Below are 17,298 nucleotides of genomic sequence, written 5' to 3' on the forward strand. Positions count from 1 at the left end.
GCACGGTCCATGCTCTTATTACAGCATCATCAATCAATTAACCATTATAGCCAAAACACAACTACCTAATCCAAAAAGACCATTGGTGGAATCTATCCTTCTTGGTTTACTTGATTTCAGAATAATGGGTTATTCCCTTTAAGCTAGGCCCTATCGGCCCTATTACCACAGGCAAAATGGGCTCTTCCCATTTAAGTATGATTTTTTATTTTTGCCCCATGCATCATCCACTGTTCCCATAAGCTGTGTGAGAGAGTGACACCTAGTGGTCTTGGTACAAAATTCTGATTCTGATTTTGAAGATGTAATAAACCTTGATTTGGCTTAATGAAAAGTGATTGATGGGGAACTAGGCTAGTTAATTAAAAGGGGGGAATTAATGAGATAAAATGAAGACCAGTTACAAAATGGAATTGGCTTGGTGTAGGAAGCAAAAGAATCGATCAGATTCTATTTTATGAACATTGACTCAGTTTTGTGCTGCCACATGTATTCTCTTCCTTCTTGTTTTTCCATTATTTATCCATGGAAAACTAGATTATATAAACCAGCTCTTGTTTTATACATGCAGGTGGATACAATTAATCAACATCTTTTCATTTTATGAATAGAAGATCGGGAAAACTACTTGTCTCCTTTCTTCTTCCAACGTGGAAAACTAATCTTTCCTCTAATTATAAATTAGATTACCCAATTTTAAATCCTGTTTATCATAATTAATTGGACTTCATTAATTGTGTATAAAAATCTGCTTCACTCTGTATTCAGGGTCTTTGGACTGACTGGGGAGTCCATCAACCCATGCATTCTGACTGCCCAGCTAATAAACATCTTTTGCCCAGATTATTTCCTCAGTTATTATTACCTGCCACTTTCAAGTTTTGTTTACAAAAAAAAAGGTTAAAAATGAGTTTCTTTGTAAACTAACAAAGGTTTATTAGCTATGTACTATTACTGATACCCGTGCCTATATCAATAATAGTCCCACATAGTTACTTGTTAGAAATATAATCAATGGAAGTCTGTATCTGATCCTCAGATTTATTTGAAAAATAGGCATAATTGTATTGGACGTGGACAATAGGCAGTGATAGAAGCAGGACCCTCATGGTCTGAAATCTTTTATTTCTCACTAGTTAGCACTAGTTAAGCATAAACTGCAAAATCTGTATTATTAATCATTCTTACTGGTTTGCACACCAGCTTTGTGCTATTCTTTATGAATCGTTTATATTATTCTGTATTTACATTGGTTGTGAAATGTTAGGCATTATTTAAATTACCTAGAGTGTCTACTGTACTATATCCTCCATTATGTTCCCATCTTTGATGAAGGCATTCCAGAAGGATAATGAGACTCCTACACTGAAAAATGATGACAATGTGGGGAAACAAGGAACATGCGCACTAAGGGCTCTGGCAGTCCAGGGGAACCCCCCCCCCCAAACCTGAGCATGCCTTTTTCTTTTCTAGTGTTCTCAAAATCACCTAGGACATGTCAGACCCCCAAACCACACTTCTACCTGAATTTTGACCCACCTTCTCAATGCTTTTTCCTGTGCTGTCTGCCTGTAATGCCTTATATAATGCTATGAGAAATGGTGGCTATTTCCTAGAATGGGAGCAACTAGCCCCCAGCCCAGACCCTTAATAAATATACAGTCCCAGGGTTAATCCAACAGCCTGGGAACCATTTCATCAACTGTTAGGCTATTCTACCAGTCCTGAGGCAACTCAGCCCCTACAGCTGAGGTTATTATACCATCTTAAAAAACTCTTCTTTAAATAAAATTCTTTACTTCTGGATTGAAGAGATTTTGCTCCTTCCCTTCTTGGGGCTAGACCCTGCTACAAACTTTCTGTGTTTTCCCACAAAAATTGTATCCAGTAACACCTAATTCAAGGTGATAACAGTGATGCCCAGGACGAAGATGATGACATTTTTTTTGGACTTGGGCAATAGCAGAATTTATTTTGCTTGAATTCACAAAAAGGTTTTATTTTTTCTTTCTTTCTCGGGGTGGGGGTGGGGGTAGGGAAGTAGAGGGTGGGAATGGGTAGGGTGGACAGAGGAGAAACTAGATTTTTGTTAACTGGAAAAAATAAATTAAAATGTCAGCTAGCATAATTATTCTCTCCACCTCAAGCCCACTACAGGGGCTGCCTTTGCCGGGCAGATTCAAGAAGCTGCAGAACAGCTAGTCTCTAAGGATCCCCTTCCCACCTCCTCCTCTTCCTCCTCCTCCTCCTCCTCCTCCTCCTCCTCCTCCTCCTCCGGGCTCCCCAGCAGCTCTCCCGCTCCCAGGCTCTCGGCCGGCTCCGCCCCGCCCCCGCGTCGTGGCTCCTGGGGAGCAGCCGAGCCGCTAGGGGGCGCCTCGCCCTCGCAGTGCGGGAGGCAGCCGGGCTGGCGGCTCCGCGGCCGGGAAAAGAGAGGACAGAGGCTGGGCCGGGCCCGGAACTGCGGGGGCGGCGGCGGGTCATGGACCGGTTCGTGTGGACCAACGGCCTCCTGGAGATCAATGAGACGCTGGTGATCCAGCAGCGTGGGGTCCGCATCTACGACGGCGAAGAGAAGGTGCGGGGCGGGCATGCGGGCGGCCAAGGCGGCGCGGTTGCGCTCCGCCGCTAGAGGCCCGGGCGGGGAGAGGGCCGGGGCTTTGCCTGCGCCTTGTCCCGGGGTGGGGGGTGGGGGTGGGGTTGCATCTGCTGGGCTCCCGTCACTGTCTTAGAGGGAGGTCCTCGAGAAGCCCCGGCCCCTTCCCTCCCTCCCCAGTGTAGGAACTAGAGGGGAGGTTCCGCCCCTCCCCGAGGTTTCTGGTTATTCTGGGACTCGCGCCCAATACGCGCCCCCGGATTCCCAGGCGGCCCAGCTTGGTTCCGTGTCCATTCTGAAACCAGACTGTGACCCTTCCGGCTTCAAACCCATGCTCCGCAGACCCACCGCCGCTTGGCCGTGCGCAACCGTCACTCTCCCTTCCTTCCTCTTCTAACATTCCTCATTCCTTCACTTCCTCTTCTTCCTTTCTTCCCTCCTCCCCTAGTTCTTCACTTCCCTTCTTTCCTTCCTTTTTTAAGCTCCCTCCTTTCCTCCTTTCTTGCCCTTCTCAGTCCTCTTTTCTTCCCTTCCTTCTTCCTTTTCTCTGCCCTTCCTCTTCTATCTTCCTTCCTCCCTGCCTTCCTTTTATCCTTCTCTCCCTCCCTTTACTCCTTCCTTTTTTCGTTTTCCCTCTTCTTTCCTCTCCTTCCTGTCCTCCCTCCTTTCTTACCCTCTCTTTCGCCTTCGTTTTCTCTTTTCCCTTCTTTCTTCCTTTCCTCCCTCTTCCCCCTTCTTCCTTTCCACCTCCCTCGATAATTCTTTCTCCTTCCTTTCCTCTCTCTCCTTTTCTTCTTCCCCTCCTCCTCCTCTTAACTTCTCTTTCCTTTCTTCACTCTTCTTTGCTCCCTTCCCCCTTGCATTTCTGCTTTTCCCCTACAAGATCCCCTCTGAAGCTCCTCCCTACTAGAGTAGAAGAGTGGAGGTGCCTGGGCTAGAGTGCCAAAGATGTGAAGTCACTTCTTTGCTTAAGGATAACACTGAGTCCCTGGCTGCTAGTCCTTCCTGTTGCCTCCGGTTAATTAAACTTGTATTAACACACCTTAATATTTATGGTGGTTGTGCCTCATCAGCCAAAGCCAATTTCGTGACCTCTCCCCTTCTTTTGCTGTAACAAGTCGAGTAGTTCAGACTTTTAAGTGCCTACTATGCACAAAATACAAAGAATTTTTTTAGAGTTCCTACTCCCAAAGGAGTTCATAATCTAAGGAAGGAGGAGAAAAGAAGAAATACAGTATATACAAGAATATTTTACAAAGTAGAATGTAATATGATTCAAAAAAGGTGAGATCAAATAATTATTGTACTTGAAATGGCTCAATGAGCTCTTTTCTGCTCCTTGAATGCTTAGCAACATTCATTAGACCCTGCACTGCACTACACTTAGAATATTCCCCAAAGGTCAGGTTTATATATTCTAAAGCATATGGTTTTTAGCTGTAGTGTTCTGTTTTGAGTCACCACTGATTATTAGTATTCCTCCTCCACCCTGCTAAAATAAATATTTATAATAGACTTTTGCTGCCATGCTTTTAAAAATGTTAGTTATAATGTTGACATTATTTCATATACAATAATCATATAATAAACTTCTCCACTCCCTTTTGTTCTTCAGTGAGCAAGGGATCATTATGGAGTCACCTGACCAGCGTTATTTATTTATTTATTTAGACATTCATTCATTCATTTATTTATGTGTTTATTTATTTTTAAACTCTTAACTCCTGTGTGTTGGCTCCAAGGCAGAAGAGTGGTAAGGGTAGGCAATGGGGGTCAAGTGACTTGCCCAGGGTCACACAGCTGAGAAGTGTCTGAGGTCAGATTTTAACCCAGGACCTCCTGTCTCTAGGCCTGGCTCTCAATCCACTGAGCTACCCAGCTGCCCTGACCAGTGTTATTTAAAGTTGAAGTTCCTGCACTTAGTAGATTATAACTTTTTTATCTTATCCCTGGGAGTATACTTCTTTAAATAGAAAAAGAAAATGATTATTTGAAAAATTACTATTAATTGATCATAAATGTCTATGAAGTTCAATGAAATAGTGGTAGTTCATTCATATATAGTGATTTATGATGTACGGATCTCTTTGCATGAGTCTTATGAGTCCCTGACACATACTTTTTAATCTAGTGACACTGACCTCCTGGCTGAGCCACAAGATGCTCTGTCTCATTAATCTGGGCATTTTCTCTGGAATACTTTCTCAATTTATCTCCATCTACTACCTTCCCTGGCTTCCTTTAAAGCCCAGCTAAATCCTACTCCCTCTTAATTTCAGTCCCTTAGTTATATAAACTAGGTGGCACAGTAGACAGTGTCAGGCCCAGAGTTAGGAAGACTTTTCTACTTGAGTTCAAAAGCTTCTTCAGACACCAGCTTTGTGACCCTGGGCAAATCACTTAACCCTGCTTGCTTCTAAGTTCCTCATTTGTAAAATGAGCTAAAGAAGGAAATGGCATACCACTAGTATCTTTGCCAAGAAAATCCCAAATGGGGTCACAGAGAATTGTACATGACTGAACAACAACAACTGTTCATTATTTCCTATTTATCCTGTAATGTAGATTGTTTTTATATATATATATTTTGTTAGACTGTGAGCACCTTAAAGACAAGGATTATTTTTTGCCTTTTTTTTGTATTCCCAGTACCTAGCACACAGAAAGAGCTTAATAAATGTCCATTGACTGCTAAGTAGTATATTATCCTCATTTACAGATAAGGAAAATGAGGCAGAGAAAGAATAAGTGACTTGTCTTGTAGGCATATAGCTAGTCAGTATAAGAGCTGAAATTTAAACTGAAGATTCTCATTTGAAATATAATGCTCTTTACCACACTATGATTTCCACAGGGGAAAAGAAGAACAAGCATTTATTAAATGTCTACTATGTGCAAGATGCTTTTCAAATATTACCTTATTTGATTTTCACAATTCTGTCAAGTAGATTCTATTATTCCCATTTTATAGCTGAGGAAACTGAAGTTAGGTGATTTACTGAGGTTCATAGCTCATAAGTGTCTGAGGCTGGATTTGAACTCAGGTCTCTGACTCCAGGCCTAGTGCTCTCTCTACTGAGCATGTTCAATAGACAATGACCTTTGAAATAGTTTTGTTACTCTTTATAGTCTACTTTTTTTTCATGGCATCATAAGTAGAAAGTCAAGAATAAATGTGTTCTAATCCTGTCTTTGATACTGGTTGATTGGGCAAATCATCCTTGCTATGTGACAGGCAAGTTTCTGGCTGTAAATTATAGACCAGTTACTGTCTGCATTGGTGGAGGGAGTTTCATTTAGTGAAATTCTCAACAAAAATTTTAACATTCCCGTTGCATAAAAAACTGAGCATGAATTGTAGAGAAACAGAAGTTTAGTTATATAGTTTCAAAATTACCCTAAAAAAAGCCCTGGTAAAGCATTTGCACATTAAGATAAAGAACTCCAGACAAATTAGGATCCACATTTTCTAAAGAAAAACAATCTAAAATACAGGACAAATAGGAAATCATTAAGAAAGGGAAGGCAGTATAATTAAGAGGAGATGGAAATGGCTTCTTGTACAAGATGAGACTTTAGTTGGGGCTTAAAGAAAGCCAGGGAAGGCAATAGGTGGAGATGAGGCAGAGGAGATAGTCAGAAAATGCCAGGACCTAAAAGATGGGGCGTCTTGTTTGTAGATCAGCCAGGAGTAAATGTACACAATTTCTAGTTATCTGGAAAAATTTTTGTGTCCACCATTTTCATTTGTCAGATTCCTTCCACCCCAGAGGAGTTATTCTTTTTATCAATGATTTCCAAATAGCCTTTTCTCAGTCCTCATCTTGACCTTTCTGTAGCTGTTGACTCTGTTGATTACCTTTTCTTTTATATTTTTTGCTGTCTAGATTTTCATGATACTGCTCTCTTTTGCCTAGTTCTCTTCTTGTCTATCTAGCCACTCCTCAGTCTCCTTGGCTGGTTCTTCATTTCATGTCATACCTATTATGAGTGTCTCTCAATGCTCTGTCCTGGATCCTTTCTTCCTTTTCTTCTATATTATTATTATTATTGTTATTGTTGTTGTTATTCTTTTTAAAACCCTTACCTTCCATCTTCCATACATCAATACTGTATATTGATTCCTAGGCAGAAGAGTGGTAAGGGCTAGACAATGGGGGTTAAGTGACTTGCCCAGGGTCACACAGCTGGGAAGTGTCTGCGGCCAGATTTGAACCCAGGACCTCCCGTCTCTAGGCCTGGCTCTCAATCCACTGAACTACCCAGTTGCCCCCTCCTTCTATATTATTTCACTTTAAGATCACATTAGCTCCCATGGGTCAGTTATCATCTCTATGCAGATACTTTCCAGATCTCTATGCAGATACTTTCCAGATCTCTGTCTAGCCCTGGCCTTTTTCTTGATTTTTAGTCCTACATTACCAACTGCCTTTTGGATATCACAAAGGTGTGTCATAGACATCGCAGACTTAACATGTCTAGCATGTCAAAAGCAGAATTCATTATTTCCTGCACATACACTTCCCTACAACCTTCCCTTCTTCCAAATTTCCCTGTTACTTCTAGAAACTCTACCATTTGCCCAGTCACCCAGGGCTTTCAACTTCAGGGTCATTCTTGATTCCTTGCTTTTCCTCATTAGACATGCAATCCATTGGCAAATCTTGTCATTCCTTTCTCCATAACATCTCAAGTCTATATCCCCTTCTCTTCACTCACAGCCACCATGTTATTTCAATCCCTTAACACCTCTTAACAGGACATTGTCATCCCCCTTCCTCAAGTTTCTTCTATTCCAGTCCATCCTTCACTTAGCTGTCAAGGAGGTTTTCCTAAGCTGGGCATAGGCCCATGTTACTCACCTACTCAGTAAACTCCAGGAACTCCCTGTTACCTCTGGGGCCAAATATAAAGACCTGGACGTGACATACAAATCTCTTCATAATGTAGGCTTTTCTCCCTTTTTGGGCCTAGATTTTATTCCCATCCATGCCCTCTCCAGTCCAGCTAGCCTAGCCCACCTGCTGTTCCTCTCCCAAGATGTCTTATCCCTCATCTGTGCCCTCACCCTGGCCTGTACCCAGACCTAGCATGTTCTCCTTCTCTCTTCTATTCTCTTCCTTCATCATTTCCCTGGTTTCTTTCAAGAATTAGCTCAAAAGCTTCCTTCTGCATAGGGCTTTTCCTGCTTCTCTCCTTTGCTTGTTCACCTACTCTTTAGACATCTGATTTGGATAACTTGAATGTGAGTTCCTTGAGGACTGTTTTTGCCCTTTTTTCTATCCTCATTACTTAGCATAGTGCCTGGCAAATAGTAAGTTATTAATAAGTGCTTATTTTACTGACTGACTTTTTCAGGAAATATCAAAGGTAAAACAGTGACAGAACTGGATTTCTCTTAAGCTCTAAACCAAAATCTTCAAACACCCACAACTGGAATATTTCTATCTGGCTTTCTTATTATCTCCTTAAACTCAGCTTACTTATTTCTTTTTTTACTTTGTCTCTTGGTGACCTCATCAACTTCCATGCATTCAAGATGACTCCCCAAATATCCTGCTCGCATACCACCTCTCTTCTGAACTCCAGACCTATATTACCAAGTCCTTTTTTTAATGTTAACAAGTATGTACTAGCATCATTCCTTAGGAACTGTTCGTATCTACTGTCTGGCACCTCAAATTTGTTTCTAAAATGACATTCCTATTTCACCTCAAGCTTCTCCCAGTTCCTCCATTTCTTTCTTTTATTGTCACACCATCATTTCAGTCTTCAGGTTCTCAGATTCTTGTATGTCTCAACTCTCCTTAACCCCCACATTTAATTGTCAAGATTAGTAATGTCTCCTCAACATTCCTTACATATATCCCCTTCACTACATTTATAGGCCTATGTCCTCTTTCCCGATTGCAGAACCCTCCTATCTGTTCTTTTACCTCTCCAATCCATCCTTCATATGGCTTAAGCTTTGAAAAGAACTTTATCTATTAGTTCCTTTGATCAAATGCTATTTTACATGCTCAGATATGTGTATTAAGAATTCTGGGGGTCAGCTGGGTGGCTCAGTGGATTGAGAGCCAGGCCTAGAGACAGGAGGTCCTGGGTTCAAATCTGGCCTCAGACACTTTCTAGCTGTGTCTAGCTCTTACCACTCTTCTGCCTTGGAACCAATACACAGTGTTGATTCTAAGATGGAAGGTAGGGGTTTAAAAAAAAACCCAAAGAATACTGTCACCTCTAGGATAAAATACAAAATCTGCCTGGCTTTTAAAGCCTTCCATCTACCTTTCCAGCCTTATTTTCCGCCTCCCTCTCACACCCTTACTCACACTCACACTTTCCCATACTCTCTTTCTCTCTTCGTCAAACTGTACTATTGTCTATTTCTTCTAACTGACCTTCCATCTTCCCAATTGGTTCCTTTGCACAAGGACCTTCCCTTCCTCCCTGTCATATTGGGGTATATGCTATCATATCTGTCAGCTTAGATGTCTTAGCCTCATTCCAGTCACTGTGGGTAATTGTTGCATAGCTGAGTTTCCTGCATTACAGTTTTTCTCTGTGGTTTTACAATTGGACACTCTAGAAGACCCTAGCCATCTCACCAGTTGTTTTACCTTTTTGCTCAGGAGATTATTGTATATGTGCACAGTGCCTGGGAAGTATTTGATGTTTCTTTTATGGCCACTAGATAGAATTCGTGTTTTAAATTACTTATCTTGCTGTTTCCTCGTTTAGTTTTTAAAGTTAATGAGAGTGATTCAGTAACAAAGGAATAAAATAGAATTTGATCAACTCTTAAAAGCCTGTAGTAGAAGGAAACCTAAATTATTTATGAAGTTTAGATCCCAGGCCTTTGTTTTATTCTATGTCAACACCTACTGTGCCTTTAAAAAATAAATTTTAAAATATTTTGTAGAACTGGTATACTTTTAACTAGATTGTTCTGAAAGTTTCAGACACACATACTATATGCATATGTGTAGTAGCTCTTATGGATGTTAATAGGAACCATTATAAATTCTTTCACTTAAAATAGCAGCTCTTTATCTTTACATATTGTTAATGTTGGCCTTCTTACCTGTATCTTTGCTATTCATTCCTCACTACTCCCAAGATATTGATAGCTATCCCTTTTCTCCTGTCTTCAATTCCTGCTTCTCTAGTATATCCTTATCTTCCTGTAAGAGTGCTCAGATCTCTTATGTCTTTAAAAAAGCCTTTTTATGACCTTTGTACCTTCTTTGGCTGTTGTCTTATTTCTCTCCTTTCCTTACAAAACTCCTGAGAAAAATCTGACCACACCCAAGTGCTGGATTTGGAATCTGGAGGGAACTGAATTCAGAGCCCATTTGTTAACTATTTGTGTGACAACAGGCAAATAATGTTACCTTAACATGGCCCAATTTCATAATCTTTAAATGTAGGGTTATACTATAATATCTAGCTCGTTGGGTTCTTAGGAAGTCCAAGTGAGGTGTGCTTTGTGAACATTAAAGCACTATATACATTTCAGCTACTTTTTACATTATTTTTTTTCCTTTCTTTTAGTCTGGATTTTGTTCCTATTACTCTACTAAAATTGTCCTCTCAAAGTTTTGGCCATCTACAATGGAAAAACAAAAATAGATGAAGAGTACATACTGTCTAGAATTTTTTCTAATAAAGACATTTTAAACCAAACTTAACAATACACCAGGAAGTTTTATATTAATACTATTAACAATTAAGTGGCAGATATTTACTTCATGTACAGTTCCTGCCTTTTGAGGTTCTGAAGATTTTGGCTACATAGGGAATAATTTGGCTCAGTCAGGGAACAAACTCAAGGTTCATTATCTATATTGATATCAATGACACTATTTTATTCTTGTTAATTTTATCATTTAGAAATAGAAATGTGACCCCATTCCAAAATAACCTTATACTAAGAAAATATTATAATCATCCCTTCACATTCACAATGGCTAGGGATGCAGTATGCCCTCGAATGTGAAAAATGGGGAATAATTCTAGGGCCCATCACAAACCTTTATTTTTAATCATTCCAATCATATTTACTTAACACACAAAACAAGCAAAACATTGCACCACATCCATTAAAAAATTGTTGTTTCTATGGGAGATATTAATATCTTGCCCACTATGCAGAGCTTTTCCTGTTGCTTCTATAGCTTCAGCAGAGCTTTATGGATTTACTTCTACCACGCACATAATACACTGATTATTACAGGAGAATATCACATAACTATGTCTGTATGGTAGAGAAACAAAGAGATATTCCCAAAGAGAGTAGTTCTTTAGTACAATGAAAGTTAATAAAATTGAACTGCTTAAAATAAATTTATGTGTATGTACTTATGTTAGTAAATGATAAACCAGATATATAACTTACAGTATTTATGCATTTATGATTAAGTTTTTTTTTTAGTTTTCTTTACATATGCCTGTGATATTCTGAAGTCCACAGCAAATCTCAAAAAATTCTCATTTAATTATCAATGGCCATTCAGTGGAGAATAATGAAAACCATGAATGTGAAACCCAAGAATGTCAAAGAATGACTATTTATAAAGCCTACATTTATTTATATATGTAATTATAAATCTTTTTTGTAAAAAATTTCACTTTCTTTGACTAGACTTAGATTATAATCAATAGAAGGGCAGCTCCTTGAGAGTAAATTAATCCTTCTTTTGTCTTTACCCATTTTAGCACATTAGCACTTAGTATTTATTTTAGTTTAGCAATCAGTTGGTTTTTAATGTTTTTTTTTTAATCTTTACCTTCTGTCTTAGCATTGATACTAAGGATTAATTCCAAGGCAGAAGGGCAGCAAGGACTAGGCAATCAGGGTTAAATAACTTGTCAAGGGTCACATAGCTAGAAAGTATCAGGAGTTGGATTTGAATCCAGAACTTTCTGTTTCCAGGCCTGGTTCTATCTACTGAGCGACCTACCTGCCCTTAAAATTTTTTTTATTGAATCATTTTGCAATAAGTTACTTTACATAACAATGGAACACTTACTACATTATCAGTTATTCCTGTAGCTTTTTAAAAAATCTACAGGGGGCAGTTAGGTGGCACCTAAATTGATTAGAGGACAGATCCAATTAAGCATTTGAGTATATTATTGAGTATTTAGGCATATGAGAATTTTGACCATTTTGAATACCATCAGTGAATATTATGCAATGCTTCTTTCTAGATAAAATTTGATGCCGGAGTCCTTCTTCTCAGTACACATCGACTTATCTGGAGAGATCAGAAAAATCATGTGAGTCTAAATTTTTTGTATGAGTTATGTGACTTGCCTACCAGAAACTCTCCCTACCCCCCAAATGGCTAAAGCACATATTAATATTTTAATATATTAAATATGTTAATACTTGTTCATCTTTAGTGAGTTGGGATTATGTCCCATGTTAAATTGGAATTTTGACTAAATAAGAGAGTTATAAATTCAATGTTGTCATCGAATTCAAAATATTATCCCTAAGGCTGGAAAAAAAGTTAGCAGCTTTTATTTATAACGAAGAAGAAAAAGAGTTGAATTATGAAATGTAGGAGGGAAAGAGATAAGGAGCTGCCTTTCCTATCCTAAGTGCTGATCCGATGAAATTCAGCTTGTTCCCCTGACAAAGTTCTAATCTCCACTTGGAAGTCTGAGTCACTCACCAGCAAGCAAGCTGATGCAGGATCCAAGGAAAAGAATCTCTCCACAGAACTCATGCTGAAGGGAGTGTCCCACCGAAGCACCAGCAAGCAGAGAGGGTCTCCTTGCAGAGCCACCAAGGCAGGAATCTCTTCATGCTAGAAATCCTGGTGCTATCTTCAGCCAGGGTTCCATCAACACAGCCTCCTCCAAAGCCAAAGCAGGAATCTCCAGAACCAGTCTCTCCAGAAGCCAGGAAAGGAATGCATGCTAGACCATGTTGGTCTCTTTTTATACCCCCTTTCCCACGTCACTTCCTGTCACTCCTCCTTCACAGAAATCAGTGGCAGTCTTTCAATTTGTCTAGCACTCCCCAAGGGAAGGGGGTGTTGCAGTGGCCTTTGGAGTTGCCACTTACTTGAGTAAGTGACTTGTGAACTCTCATACTTAATGGTAAGTAGGGGTACTTTAAGTTCTTGATTTAGACTAGGAGAGAATTAATCCTATCTTCACAATCACCTCTGTGATTCTTTGGGAGACTAGTCTCCCCAATGAATCATTTAACATAACTAGCTTATACCTCTAAAGATCTTCTAGCTAAAAGGTGCATACAATATTGCACTTTCTAAGAGGAAAATGCAATAGTTGAAGATAAGAGGGAAATAGAAGAGAGAGAGCAAAACCAGTGTTTGCTAGGTGCATTGACAAAAAGCCAATTTTATCAATTGGGGCAATCCTCTTTGGCATAGGAGTTTACATTCAGAATAAATGTATTCAACCGTCTTCAGTTCAATCAATTACATCCCCAAGGTCATTCTGGACCTTCAGATGCAGTATAGGTTTCTTTATGGCACTTTCTTCAAACAGTTCACTTTCTTGATTTGAAGAGTTAGCAAGCTTCTTTTCCTGAAATTTCTCTCAAAAATTTTTTTAAATCTTGGATTTCATGAAAATTATACATGACTTTCCTGAGGAAATTGGATTAGGGTGAAGCTGACACTGAATTTTGTTACCTGCTCTTACTTTCATCTGACCTAGTTGGATCTTATGTAGAAACTAGGAAGAATCATGGAAGTTCTCAAATTTCCCACACTTGCCATAACTATTGGAACTTCATTGTTTGTAAATATATATATAGTAATGCCACAGCATTACTATATATATGGTAGGAAAAATAGTTTTCTCCCTGGTAGTGAGGGCACAAAACAAAACCGCCTTCTCCCATTCCCATAGATAATGAGAATGAGCTAGATAAAATCAAGCCTTTCTTTGTAATGACCTTGAGAAATGACCATTTCTTCCCCCCAACTGTAGAGGGTACTGATCTTGGGATTGGAATATCCTGTGAGTTCAAGGTCTAGTGCTGAATCATTGCCTATTGATTGACTGATTGGCACTTAACTAGCTGGATGATAGAGACAAGCCACACTTTTTTTTGGCCCTCCATTCTTTCATTTGTAAAATGAGAATAATAATACTTGCAATACCAACTAACAGAATAATTACAAGGAAAGTACTTTATAAGTTTTAAATAAGTTTGAATTAATACAAAAGGATTAGAAATATTCCTATTTTTAAAGACTATTGGACAAGTTGATTCCGAGTTTTGTTTATATAGTAATACCTTAATTCTGAAGAGGTTAAAACACTTCATGCTCATTAGACCCACTCCCCCTTCTAAGATAATCTACTTCTTGGGAATATTATTAGAAATATGATCTTTTAAAACCCTTGGTCATTTTGATTCTTCCAGAAGTTTGGTATTCAAGATTTACAGCCAGGTGGCATCAGAGCATTATTTTTAAAAAGATGGACCAAAGCAGTAGTAAGAAGTTTGCAGAAAGGCTTTATTAATCACTGATTTCTCCTTCTTCTAAACTTCTGTAACTCTGGTTGACTCTACCTCTCACTTTGCTATTTAATCGTTATTACTTTGTTTTGTTATCTGATTGCTTTATGGTCTTTGACACACATTAGTGGAACTGAAAATAGAGCCCAGGTCCCTTCACTTCCTCTTCACTATCTTCAAATTTTCTTGCTTCTTTTCTATATTCATACTTTTTTCTGTGTTAAATACTTGGGTTTTTGTGATTCTTTTTTGTATAAATTTGATGAAATTAGTCTTGAGTCTGAAGGAATTAGACTAAGGAATGACTTTGTTAACATCCCCTGCCATCACCTAAGGGAATATGACAGGTTTCTGCTTTGTTTTTGACTTGGCCTTTCCCTCCCCAAACAGGACCCTCTTCAGGGTGGATGGCACATGCTGCCTAGAGTACAATTGACAATGCTCCTAAAGTGGCCCAGAGTATATGCTGTATAAATGCTAATTTGACCCTGAGTACTGAATGCTATACAGCAAAGCTTCCAGATAAATTAAATCTCACACTCTCTTCTTTTGTTTTGATTATAACCATAGGAATGTTGCATTGCTATTCCTCTTTCCCAAATTGTATTCATTGAAGAGCAAGCAGCTGGTATTGGAAAAAGGTAAGATTTTATATGATCCTTATTTGTTGAATATATTTTTATTAAACTTTTCTCTTTGGTAGTTCATTTCCTGTTATGTCATCATGAGTTGTAGTTAGCTAGCTCAGTGGATAGACTGCTAGACTTTGAGTTAGGAAGATCGGTGTGCAAATTCAGCCTCAGATATCTCTATCTGCCTCATTTTCCTCATTTGTAAAATGGAGATTATAATAATTTCTGTCTTCCAGAGTGTTGTAAGGTTCAAATAAGATATGTGTAAAGTGCTTTACAAACCTTTAAGTGCTATATAAATGCTAGTCATTGTCATTATTATTATTTTAATATTATCATAGCATTTTGGTTCTGTGTAAATGAGCTTCCTGACATTGGTCAGAGGGTCCTGCATATGCTATTTCTTTATACTTGTCTGCTTGGCATGAAATGATATCTTAAAGCATATATAGAAGCTTGTAAAAGTATATAAGGGAAAAATATCTTTTCCTTGTAGCTAATTATAATATTTACTTCACACTTTCTTAGGCTACTGTAAGTGACATCATTGGCTCAAATGACCATATATACCCAGTATTAATAATTTTAGATTTTGTTTTTGAAAGCATGAAATAGAAAGACACATTAATTTCCAAGTTCTTCAGTCTGCTCATTTCCCATTACCTACTTAACCTTGTCCACTCCACCTCAATTAAATAAAGAGCTTGTCATACCCTTTATCTTGCCATCTTCCACAAGTATTCATTCTACTTATATGTTTGTGAACTTTGAAATTCCTTTTATCAGATCATAATCTTTTCATTTCAACTTTCTCTTTGCCTTACAACCTCTAACTCTCTTCTTTGTCCTCATTGTGATCTCTATTCCCTTCATTCCTGCTCACATATGAACCTGGAGAAAGTGCTGATTGGATCCACTACCAATTTATGTTATATATTCTGAACCCTCACTGTAGGCAAGTATCCTTTTTACCTCCCCAATGGATTAACCATCCCACTCTCAGTGGCTTTTCCATCCTCAAACCTCCTATACTTCCACCCCTACCCTCTCAGATGAAAACCTTGTCTCATACTTCCCTGAAAAATTTGAAGCCTGTTTGCTTTGAACTCTCTTCTCCCCTGCTCCTCATCTCAGATGTCTTTCCCACTATCATGCACATCTCTGTTTTCTTGCATGAAAAAATGCCAAGGCAAAACCTTCTGTGTGCACAAATGATAGCATCCTGTCTCCCTCAGCAGATTATTATGCCACCCTCTCACTCATTTCTTTCTACTACTCCTGCCTACAAATATGCCCATTTCTCCCCAATCATCCCCACTAGCCATCATCCTATCTCTCTTTCCTTTCATGTTTAAATTCCTTATGGAAGCCATCCACACTCAGCCCTTCTACTTTCTGTCTCCTTTCTCGCTTCTGACCTTGGTATTCAGTTGAAACTCTTTTCTCCAAAGTTACCTAAGCTCTCTTCATTGCCACAGCTACTTTCATATCATCCTTTGTCTTAGTTTCCTTCTCTCCTCTCCCACAGGTCTGTGGCAGATCCCCATCATCTTATACCTTGACTATGGCTATAACTTTCCTTGTTCATCTTTATGCCCTTTCTCTAAACTAGATCTGGTCATTTAACTCCCTCCCTAAGCCTCATTCACAAAGCTCCAGTGGTTCCCTAGTATGTTCAAGATAAAATATAAAATCTTCTGATTGGCTTTTTAAAGCCCTTCATAATCTACCCCTGGATCTCTGAGGTTCAGAACATTAGATTATTATCTAATCATAGGGCTCTCTCTGATCTCTTAGGACAGAACATTTGGGACCTCAGAGTCCTGAGATTTCTTGGTTTGAGTGCTGCAGCACTGCTTTACAACTTGTCTATTTGTTTCCCCGGGCATCCACAGCCTTTTCCTGAGGCTTTCTCAAAGGAATCATGTACTCTTGCTGCCTCTGAACACAGAGCCGTGTCTCTGCCACTTTGGTCATGCTGGGAGGCTTCACTGTGCTGACATGGGCTTTATTTGTAGCCCCCTTTTCAGTGACCTTTTGTATGATTCTGAGGTAGAAGAAATCACTTACTGGAGTTTAGTTCCTCTGTAGAATTCCCATCGCTCTTCTGTCTGGTGTGAACTTAGAGGTGTGGGCAGTTGGGCAGTCTGTCTCCATGTGGCTAATAACCCTAGTAGAGTGGTAGCATATTAGGCCTTTAGCTTTTTATGATTCCGGCTTATCACTTCAGTCCTCATTTAATAAAATAATAGGAAATTGTGTGTGAAGAGTGCTTTGAGATTATAAGATTATCCTTCTGCTCTGTTGCAGGGAAATCCAAATCATGTAGTATATGTGTCTCTCTTTACTGTCAAATTATTGTCTGTTTTTCAGATTTCTCCTGTGAAATGGGGGAGGGGGGGAAATCAATCATTCCCATATTTTAAGCACCAAACTATTCTCTTTTAATCCAATTCTTGTGGTTCTTTTAGGCACTATATTCAAGTTGTTTAGTTTTCTTACCTCTGCTCCTCTTTGTGGCCTTTGGCACATGTCACAGCTTCTTCAGGAGAGGTTTTACATAGCCC

At 39.1% G+C, this 17,298-nt stretch overlaps 1 protein-coding gene across 3 annotated transcripts in view; it reads left to right on the forward strand.

Moving 5' to 3' along the window:
* The first annotated feature begins 2,394 nt into the window (after positions 1–2,394).
* The window catches only part of VPS36 (vacuolar protein sorting 36 homolog), a 51,389-nt gene continuing 36,485 nt past the window's right edge, over positions 2,395–17,298 (forward strand). For 2 of the 3 annotated variants that reach the window (XM_044666059.1, XM_044666061.1), the window contains exons 1-3: positions 2,395–2,575; positions 11,804–11,872; positions 14,670–14,740. In XM_044666059.1, the coding sequence (XP_044521994.1) occupies positions 2,480–2,575; positions 11,804–11,872; positions 14,670–14,740 (236 nt within the window). In that variant the 5' untranslated portion in view covers positions 2,395–2,479. The remainder of the gene's footprint in view (positions 2,576–11,803; positions 11,873–14,669; positions 14,741–17,298) is intronic. The other variant, XM_044666060.1, reaches the window with a different exon arrangement.

Source organism: Gracilinanus agilis, chromosome 3 (genome assembly GCF_016433145.1).
Source record: "Gracilinanus agilis isolate LMUSP501 chromosome 3, AgileGrace, whole genome shotgun sequence".
NCBI classification, from domain to species: Eukaryota; Metazoa; Chordata; class Mammalia; order Didelphimorphia; family Didelphidae; genus Gracilinanus; species Gracilinanus agilis.